We start from the raw sequence: 10,265 nt of genomic DNA on the forward strand, positions 1-10,265 counted from the left end.
CCTTCTTTTCATGGGAGCAGCCACTATACCCGATAATCACTCACTAGGAGAGACTTGCTCCCTTTCTGATAGCGGCCACATCCTCGGACATCTGCCATTTCAAGACTTCCCTTCCACCCTCATTGGAGAGGACCTGGCTGCCGGGATCCCAGACATTTCTTATTTGTGTCGGAACGTCTCAGAGGTTCAAATGAACAAAGCTAGGAATCCCTGCCGAGGGCTCGTTTCAATCAGGATTGTGATCTAATTTGTAAACGAGAGTTCCCCTCCGTAGGCCATATTCCGCCACCTTTCGTGTGGCTCAGTCCTAATTTTTTTGGTTGCGGAGGGAAGGCGGCAGAAGCAGTGTCGCGAGCAGAAATGTCTTGTTATCTCGTCACAGAGAGATCTATGGGGAGGAGATGCGCTTCCAGAGATGAAAAGCTTTGTGTAAGTTTCAAAAGGCAGGGGGAAAATCCCCATTATCCCCATTTCAGAGTTTCAAAAGGCAGGGGGAAAATCCCCATTATCCCCATTTCAGAGTTTCAAAAGGCAGGGGGAAAATCCCCATTATCCCCATTTCAGAGTTTCAAAAGGCAGGGGGAAAATCCCCATTTCAGAGGGGAAGGGGCTAGTCTTGTTCATTCCTTTAGCAACAGAATAAGTTAATGTTTAGTCAGCAAAATAAACTTCAACTGAATTACAAGTTTATTGTACAGTTCAGAAAGAAACCCTGAGATAAGCCATAGAACAAAGTTAAATAAGAAAAATATTAGGTTTTCTTTTTCCTCTTCGCAAGAATCGGTGATGCAAAGCAAAACATTTGGGGGAGAAACCAACACCAACCCAGAACCTCAACACTGCTACAGAGAAGAGTTCTGCCACATCCACATCTGCTCAGCAGACAAAATCCTGAACGAATGCTGGAGGTGATGGTGGAATAGACATGTGGATGGAGGAACGACCCAGACCCTACAGATATCCTCGACGCCTTAACATCCAGATAGGTGTTGATCACGAGTCAGACTCTTACACACTTGTACAGCACTCGCGTAGCTTGGTGAGGATAAGGGAAGAAAGTCGAAACAAACCAAGACAAGGCTGGAATTCAAGAACTGGCTTTACACTCTCTACACAAAGGGGGAGGAGGGTGAAGATGGGGAGTGGCTTATGACAACAGGTCGCGCTGGAAAGAACTACGGGTTTGGCTTTGGGGAGGGGACGAGAAGCTGAGAACAGACAGACAGATTTGCAGCTGTGCCAGCCCTGGCGATGCATCTAGGATCAAGGCCTGGTTCTTCATCAGGAGGCAAGAACCAGGGCTGCTCGTTAGTGCCAACGTTACATGGATCATACGTTCTACTTCTCATATACACAAAAAAATCCGTTTAAAAACAGCGTCAATTTACACTTTTTTTCCCCCTTAAACAAAAGGCTTTACAGTGAGCTCCTATAGGTAAAGGCGTGCTCACAAGAGGAGCTGGTCTTTCAGAAGTAGAAAGGCACTTGGCCTCGACATGGGTTGGGTAAAGAGTCCACACGTGGGCTTCTTTCCAGGCCTTATTTGACTCCTGCCTTTCCACTCCCAGTCTTCAGTAGCTTGTGCAAAAATCAGGAGCAAGGGCATCGTAAAACACGGCCCTGGACTGCCCCAGGCTCTTATTACAGTGTGGTGGAGGGAAGCTTCTTCACCCGCCTCTGTGCCAGAATGGAGGACTCAATGGGCTTCAGCTGGGGGCTTGGCTTGGCGCTGTTCAATGCAGAATAGGTTGCAGCCATCGCTCCCTTGGAGAGAAGGATGAAGAGAGGTCACTGGTGTGTCACGGGACCCCACCCAGCTAGAGAGAGGCATGCAGGTATTTCAGCCCACTGAAAATGACTGCAGGACAGGCTCTCCCACGGACAAGGAGTTCAGCCCTTTTGACAACGGTTATCAGAAGTCTCCTAACGGCTTTTGTGCAAAGTCTGGGTTTTTGCCTTGCACATCTCCCCCGTATCCGCCTCATGCCCTTCCAGCAGGTAAAACTTGATCACCACCCCCAAACCTGAGCTCTGCTCTGACCAGAAAAGGCTGAAAGCACCAGAGTAGCAGCACCATGCCACAGTCGGTACCTTTACGAGCTGCACATCCTGGTGAGTCAGTTGGCTCCGGGGTAAGCTGTCCTTCTGTGTTATCCACGGGTGCTGCAGGACTTGCTTGGCAGTCAGGCGCTGGTGAGGATCGACATGGAGCATCTTGGATACCAGATCCTGGAGAAAACATTCATGGAATAAGACTTCAAAAAGAGGAGAGAGATCCACCAGGCCTGGGGTGCAGCAGCTTGCCCAGGTAGATCTGCCCAGCTGCCCAGAAGAAATGACAACAGCTTGCCCAGGTAGATGTGCCCAGGAGATACTTGGGGGACGTAGCTGAGCCTCAGTGGCTAATGGTGGGGAAGCTACGGCTCTCCATTCTTGACTGGAGCTGGTCACCTCTATTCAGGCATTAAACCCTACCTTGGCTGCATCAGATATTGTATCCCAGTTCCCCCCTTTGAGAGAGAACTTCCCGCCTCCTATTCGCAGCAGGATCTCCTCGGGAGTGTCATTGGGCCCGTTGGCAAATGGTGTGTACCTGAAAGGGAAAAGAAGTTTGCAGGTTGCTCACAGCCAAGTAACCAAAAGTTCAGCCTGAATTAAAATGACAAACAAGGACACATATCACTCACTGCAGCAATCACGCTGCTTACTGTACCTGTATGACAAGAAATGGGGGTACTTACCCTGCCAGCATCGTATAGAGGAGTATCCCTAAACTCCAGATATCACAGCCCTCATCGTAGCCTTGACGCTTTAGTACCTGAACAGAGGAAGCACAGGGAAAGATTTCAGGTGCTTCAGCTGACCAGAGCTCCTAGCACGTCAACTAAGCAGCGGTTTGATCTCGCACAACTGAGCACAAGGCTCCTCCTGGGGCTCTGCCATGTAATGACACCAGAGGCGCAGTCAAGGATTCAAAGCAGATTGTTGATGCCAAAGGAGCCTCCTAGATGCATCAAAACAAAACTCAGAGCTTGTCTTCATAATCATGACTAAGTGAATGACACACGGCATACAGCAAGTGTACTTGCCCTTTAACACAAGAGTTTTGGAACAGAGGCACCGCTTCTATAGCCCCACCGCTACCCAGAAGTGGGGTCGTATTGTGTGTGCGGGCGTGGGTAGGAGAGGGGAGTGAAGGTGGAAAGAAAAATCAGTGAATCCTGCAGCATCTTCATTCTGGTTTTAAATCCAGCCATCACTTCAGACAATAGATGCATAATGCTTTCAATAAAATATATATATATGAACAAAGACAATAGATAAGTCTCTCTCTTAGAGACGCCATGGATTGGATGAGAGGGTTAAAAGGAGTCACAGAACATCCATTAGTGAAAATCCTCAGTGCTGAGTTACTACCCCTCCTCCAAAAGCAGCCACGCTGGCAGAACATGAGAGCCAGGCTTGCTCTATATTTAACACGTTAGCTGATGTAGGCAGGGAGGCTTGCAGCCTGAGGGAAGGCAGCAAGAGATAGAGAAGAGTGTCGGGCTACAAGGCACTCACTTCAGGGGCCACAAAATTTGCGGTGTAGCAAGGGGTCATGAGAAGGCCATTCTCTGCTCTCAGCTGCTTGGCGAAGCCGAAGTCGCAGATGCGAATGTTTTCCGGGTTTCCAGACTCATCCACGTAGAGGATGTTGCTGGGTTTCAAGTCCCTGTGAACTACCTGCAAAGGAAGAAGCAGAAGGTGCCATTGCAACATCTTTCTCCCATAGCAACTACAGTCATCCTTCCAGCACAGCGGCCGCACAGACTGGCTCCACGACTGAAATCAACCCTAACACGATGCACCGCTACTTTCATGGAAACAGCAGCTCTGGGCCAGCCTGCTTCTCACCAAGCTGAACGGGAACAGGCCAGGCTCTCGGCCTCTCCTACTCACCCCTTGAGAGTGCAGATACTCCACCGTTTTACAGATCGTATGGAGGACAGAACTGGCCTCCCGCTCAGAGAAGCACTTCTGCCGGAGGATTTTGTCCAACAGCTCCCCTCCTCTCATTAGCTCAGTCACCAGATAAACATACTTTCCATCCTCATACACCTGCCAAGGCAGATATACAGGGAAGAGTCACTACAAACAGAAGTGATCACAGACGCTTTCCAAAGTCCTGCAGACAGCGTTGCTTATAGCCACACAAGGAGCGAGTGATATTATGTGCGTCCTACTACGGCCTGCTCAGCCTCAGGTAGTTGGAATGAACTTTCACGAGCTCTTAAAAAAACCTGAAGTCAATCCAAGTTTTGACGAGCTCAAGCTGAGAGCTTCCTTTGCCCCAGCCTCGGTTACCAAGCAACACCGAGAAACCGACTGGTTTAATGGTGCACGTGCTCACTTAGAGCAGAGCAGGGATCAAAGCAGCGCAGCTCAGCACTGGAAGACCTGGTGGCAACAAAAAATAACAGGTGCCCCCTGTCCTGTAAACCTTGTAGAGCGGCTTCTTGTACTAGGACACAGGGGAACCCGGCCGGATTCTAGCTGGAAGGAGATCTGCAACTCTGAGCCAGTCTTTGCAGCAGGCAGGGGATAACCGGGTGCCTCCGAAGCTCCCTTTTGGAGCTTCACCACAGTCTACACACAACACGGGAAGAATCCTCTCTCCCTCCCCTTCAGCACGTGCTGAGCAGCTCTGAGGTCTCCACGGACCAGACTGCTGGGGGACAGGGAGGAGGGTTGCTTAGAAGAGGCAACTGCAAGTAGCCTTTGTTCTGGCGTCTCCTGAACCCATCCGCGCAGGTTCTACTTACATCTTTCAGTGTGATGATGTTGGGGTGCTGCCCGTACCGCAGCAGGATCTCCATCTCCTCTGAAGGGTCTCGTTTGCTCTTATCAATGATCTGCAAGAGTGAGCATAAAAAGGTTAGCCAGAGCTGGGGTCCTTCTGCGAGGCAGGAGACGGGACAGAGCAGCGTGTGGAGAAAGAGAAGTGGAGCGCGCTGCAGGATCTACCCGGTGAGGGATTTATTCAACTTCCACTCCCCACTGCCTGCTGTATGTTTGCTTTTGAACTTTTCTTTGCTTAGTACCAGTTCTAGAGCCCCCTGGTTCCAAGCAGCCTGTCTTCAGGTTGGGACAAGTTGGAAGTGTACCCCGAGACCCAAGACAGGGAGTCTGAGTAATACAAAGTGAGGCGCAGTATTGAACTCCCCTCCTAGAGTGCCGTTTCCCCATCCCTCCCAGAGCAGACATCCAGCACGCTGCCATGTAAGAAGCCGCTGACATTGCACTCAAGAGGGCAAGGCTTTGTTTTTAGACCTTCTTCAGGCCACTATTAGCAAGAAGGAAAACCCGGCTGTGGGAGTGCAGATGTGAGATGGGAGGTCTCAGACCTTGACTGCGTATTCCGTGTTGGTTGCTTTGTGAATGCAACGTTTGCACACAGAGTAGGAGCCCACGCCGATGGCCTCCTTCACTATGTAGCCATCGGTGAACTGGAGACTCTTGCCATGCAGCTGCTGCGAGACAATGAAACGAGGGGGAAGATTTAACTTTCAAGAACCTCATTACACCATAACGACTGAGCACAAACAACATGGAGGATGGACTGACTGGCTGCTTTCAACTTCCCCACCACGACTTCTTATACTCCCCGGCAGGTAGGAGAAAGAGGCAAAGCCAGGGCAAACAAGTTGCTGTGCTAGCATCATCACATCTTGTGCATCTGTAGTATCTGCCAGCTCCAAACTGTGCCCATGGCCACACATCAGCAGGTGGTGTACCTCCAGGACAGTGGGCAGGTGACACACATCAGAGGTGAAGGGGCTTTGGCTATATAATACATCAGCCAAGGGAAGTTATAGAAGACTCACTGGTTCTTCAGCATGTAGGGTGCTTTGCTTACTCTTTCAGACTGGATGTTCATGAACACCCTTGGGCACCTTTGAATTTCCAGTGGGATCTGGGTCTCTAATTCCCTCAAAGTGCTTTTGAAAAATCCCAGGGTACACAAGAGGCAGGAGCCCTGACAACCTGCCTCTCTGCAGGACATAGGATTGATCTGGCCCTAGCATGACTCAAAACTCCTGGCTCCATACGTCTGACACGCATGATTTAGCCGAGTCCCGTGGGTATTTTTGGAACCTTGTAGCATGTTGAAGTTTGGTTTTGAACCTCTCTGCAGGTGGTTAGGGAGAGATCTGTCTCTGCCAAGTATGGGCCGTGCCTTTTGGCCTGTAGTGGGTGATCAGGAGCCGTCTTTTCTTTGGCTCTCACCCACAGCCTTGCTCAGCCACTGACACAATAATTCTGACACGTTCTGGAATCTGCAGAAGAACCGACCATTTAACTCGCAAGAGCAAATTCCTCCTTCTCCAAGACACCAAACTCCCCCATAGCCTTTCCCGAAGACCTCATGCAGAGCTCCCGGGCCCGCTGGAAGTACCGCAGTTTAAGACAGGACTGTCCTTGGTCTGTGCCTCTTACCTGGACCACAGAGTTCAAAGGTGCTTGGGTAGATTTGACTTTGCCATCCTCCATCATGCCGGTTGCCACAAAACTGAACCCACGGAAAAGCTGATGGGCCCCGGCACTGGGGGGAATTCCAGGGGAGTCTGCAATGGGTCAGAGAGAGGATTCACCTCGCTGTGACGGCATCCTGCCAAGAGCCGGTGCGCTCCCCACGCCCCCTCCTTACTAAAAGGCCCCCAAGCTCCTCTAGGCCACGTTCACGCTTCCAGCTAGTCCCTAAGTGACGGGGAAATTTATTTGAGGGAGCACCCTGCAGATTTGCCTCTGCCCCCTCGCCCTCCACCGTGTGGAGTCCGTGTCACTCTCTGTCCAGTGCTGCTAGAACCGGAGAGCGAACGTTATGCACCCCCCAGCACCACGGGCAGCAAAGCCAAAGCGCCCTGCGTCAGGCTCCTGCGCAGCAGCCTCCCGCTAACCTTTCGGCGTTCGAGACGTGAACTCCGTGTCAAAATAGAAGGTGTCGTCCGGCCGGCCCACTGCAGGTTTGAAGGGGGGTTTGATTTCCCTGCGATACAGCTTCTGGAAAACAAAGGCCACGGATGCAGTTTGAGACTTTCCCTGTAGATACGGCCACATGCTCACAAGACGATGGATTTTCCAGGACCTACTTGGCAGTTCAGTGTTTGACTAGAGCTCAGTAATCAAGGGGGAAACTCATTGGAAAGGATTTTTTGCTTCTCTGTGGTCACATCTGGGACAGGAGCTTGCCTTCCCTTCTCCCCCACTTCCCCCTACCCAGGAGACAGTTGCTGACAAGGTAAAGAGCAGTGGTCCACTTAGTGGTTTACACTACCAGTCTCCATCGCCAGACTGCAGCTCCCAGCTTTAAAGCAGCTCTTGAAGAAGGCAGCAGCTGCGCTCAGATCAGCAGTTTGGGGGATGCGCCTCTTCAAAGTTGTGCATCCTGTGGCTCTCACCCACATTGAGATGTTGGTTTGAAGCTAGGGGGGGTCAGGAAGCTCGATGGTCCCTGCTCTATCACCTCCTCCCACATCACACTAGCATCAGATACTACACCCGATTGATCCGTCCCTGAAGGAATCATAGAAAATGGGAGCTGGAAGGGAGCTCAGGAGTCACGTCTAGTCCAACCGCTGCTCAAAGTGGGACCAGCCCCAACTACATCATCCCAGCCAAGGCTTTGTCTAATCAGGTCTTAAACACCTCCAAGGATGGAGACTCCACAACTGCTCAAGGTAACCTGTTCCAGTGCTTCACCACACTCCTAGTGATACTTTTTTTCCTTGTATCCAACCTCAACTTCCCTTGCTGCAGCTTGAGCCCATTGCTCCTTGTTCTCTCATCTGCCCCCACTGAGAGCAGTCCAGCTCCATCCTCTTTGCAGCCCCCCTGCAGGGAGTTGAAGGCTGCTATCAAATCCCCCTCGGTCTTCTCTTCTGCAGTCTAAATCAGCCCATTTCCCTCAGCCTCTCCTCACCAGTCATGTGCCCCAGCCGCCAAATAATTTTCACTACCCTCCGCTGGACTCTCTCCAACTTGTCCACTTCTTTTCTGGCGTGGGGGCCCAAAACTGCACAGAGTTCCTGGTCACAGCCTTTGAGTTGCTTTGTGAAGATAACTTTGAGAGAAACCCTGCTATCATCAGTGGTGGTTTGTTCTTATGGTTTGATGCCTTCCCTTACTAAAGACCCGAACGCCGCAAAAGAGCCCTGGCTAGGGAGGAGAGTACAGCTGGGGAAGTGAGGCACCAAGGAACTGGATTTGCTCCTGGGAAGAAGGTAACTGAATCCTTATTTCCCATATCCCAGTGGGAGCCACCAACACTTTCAGCCGGAGAACTGTGAAGTACAACCCTGCCGTTCCACCGGTAGATCCGTTCCTTTCCAGAAATCTGTCTCGATGGGTCTTCGACACTACCCCTGCCATGCCAAGCCCCGGATCAACTTCTACATCCTCCTCTTGCAAGAGATGGTTCATAGCTTTGAGCCTGTGTGATACGTAGGCTTGGCAGGATTCGATTTTTATTGGTAAATGTTGATAAAAGTTGATTTCGCCTCACACTCGCAGGCCGACAAAAAATATTTCCATCTTTAATAATCAAAATTTATAGAAAGGGGCCATAAGAAAAATGATGGCTGAAGGAGCGTGTGATGACAGGGGGAGCAGCCCTACAGAACCGTGCTGACTGGTTTGGACTGAAACTCCCAGAAACCCCAGGGGACTGGGAACAAAAGAAGAGGACGTGACAAAGCGGACAAGGGACCGGCGGGCGAGCGGAGCTGGGGCTGATGGAAGCTCTGCTGTCTGCAGTCTTACACCAGTTACCTTTGTTGCGGCAGGCAGCTAAACAGCACTATAATAATAGCATACTGTCATTAATAAATTGTCTGCCCCCCACAGCCCTAATTTCATGCAACCCTGAACATTTTAATCAATAAAAATCAAAAGAAATGCTTAGAAATAGATGAGATTATCTCTCTATATCTGTAGCCGAGCCCAGCTATATGACTGCAGGGGTAAGAGTCGGTTGCGTGTGCCACCCCCGGTCGGTGGGAAGGACACTCGAGAACACGCAGGATCCCAGAGCCAGGAAGAAGGGTTCTGCACTCACGTTCCAGTCGATGGTAGAGTAGAAAGGATGGCGCTTGATCTCTTCTGCCCCGTCGGGACCAGAACCTGAAAGAGAAACCACTCTGGATTTACAGCTAGATAGGCTACTGTCAGCCGGCACAACACAGCTGTCACCCCTGAGCAATGTGAGCAGGGATTAGCTCAGGGGTGGGCAAAATATGGCCTGCGGGCCAGATGTGGCCCATGGCAGGACTCTGTTCGGCCCATGGCGGGTCCCTCGGTCCCGCCTGCCCAGGCACTGTCCAGCTGTGGCACGTCCTGCCACCCCAAGGGCACGCAGCGGAGCTGGGGCAGCTGCACAGCAGGACTGCTTTTCTAGGCAGCCCAGGTGGCGGTGGCTCCATCCGGCTGCCGCCGGCACTGGCCCCAGCGCTGCGGTACCAGTGGGGACCCGCGCGTGCAGTCCCCACCCGGGAGCCGCTGCTACCTGGGCTGCTTAGAAAGCCCCACTGCACGCCTGGTCAATGTTTGATTTTTAGTATAAAATTTGCTTTTTTTCCAGTTTTAAGATGGCAAACCCCCTTCCCAAAAGGAGTAGTTCTGGGGGCAAGGGGAGAGACTTCTGGCGGCAAAGATCAGGGGCTAGGGGGTGGGGCTTCTGGTCCCAAGATGGCAACTAGGGGCGGGGCACCTGTCAAGGGGTGGGGCTACCCTTGCAGCTCTTGACAACTCACTAAAACTCATTAGGCGGACCTCCAGTCGAAATAATTGCCCGCCCCTGGATGAGCTCATGTCTAAGCTGTACCAGGATGGGCAGAAGAACGGAAGCCAAAATAAGTCTAGATGTGCCTCGGACCTGCTGGGACAACCGGAGCGAAGATGCAGCGCCAGGCACGCCTGGAAACAAAGAGACTAGGAATGTCTTACCTAATCGGTTGGCTGGATTCCTTTTGAACAGGGCTCGCAGGAGACTCTGCGCTTCAGAGCTCAGAAACTGAGGCATGCCCAGCTTTGCTCTAGACAGGAAAAAAAAAAAAAAAAAAGTGATGCAATCGGTTGTTAGAAAAATAAGTAGACAGGATCCACCTGCAGCACCCCAGCCCTTTCCCTCTAGCACGGGAGAATTCATAGTTTCATAGTAGCTGGGGTCAGGAGGGACCTGAACAGACCATCTGGCCTGACCCCCTGCCACAGGCAGGGAAGGACGC

The 10,265-nt window shown here is 51.5% G+C and overlaps 1 protein-coding gene across 6 annotated transcripts in view; it reads right to left on the reverse strand.

The window, feature by feature from the left end:
• Positions 1-664: 664 nt before the first annotated feature.
• Positions 665-10,265, reverse strand: part of RPS6KA1 (ribosomal protein S6 kinase A1) — a 48,171-nt gene continuing 38,570 nt past the window's right edge. For 4 of the 6 annotated variants that reach the window (XM_006019250.3, XM_025198758.1, XM_025198762.1 and 1 more), the window contains 12 exons: positions 9,985-10,073; positions 9,098-9,162; positions 6,942-7,044; positions 6,481-6,608; positions 5,388-5,513; positions 4,806-4,895; positions 3,943-4,101; positions 3,565-3,726; positions 2,742-2,818; positions 2,476-2,593; positions 2,092-2,229; positions 665-1,764 (listed from right to left, as the gene is read on the reverse strand). In XM_006019250.3, coding sequence (XP_006019312.1) covers positions 1,642-1,764; positions 2,092-2,229; positions 2,476-2,593; positions 2,742-2,818; positions 3,565-3,726; positions 3,943-4,101; positions 4,806-4,895; positions 5,388-5,513; positions 6,481-6,608; positions 6,942-7,044; positions 9,098-9,162; positions 9,985-10,073 — 1,378 coding nt within the window. In that variant the 3' untranslated portion in view covers positions 665-1,641. The remainder of the gene's footprint in view (positions 1,765-2,091; positions 2,230-2,475; positions 2,594-2,741; positions 2,819-3,564; positions 3,727-3,942; positions 4,102-4,805; positions 4,896-5,387; positions 5,514-6,480; positions 6,609-6,941; positions 7,045-9,097; positions 9,163-9,984; positions 10,074-10,265) is intronic. The other 2 variants (XM_025198759.1, XM_025198760.1) reach the window with 2 other exon arrangements.

Source organism: Alligator sinensis, unplaced genomic scaffold (assembly GCF_000455745.1).
Source record: "Alligator sinensis unplaced genomic scaffold, ASM45574v1 scaffold337_1, whole genome shotgun sequence".
NCBI lineage: Eukaryota > Metazoa > Chordata > Crocodylia > Alligatoridae > Alligator > Alligator sinensis.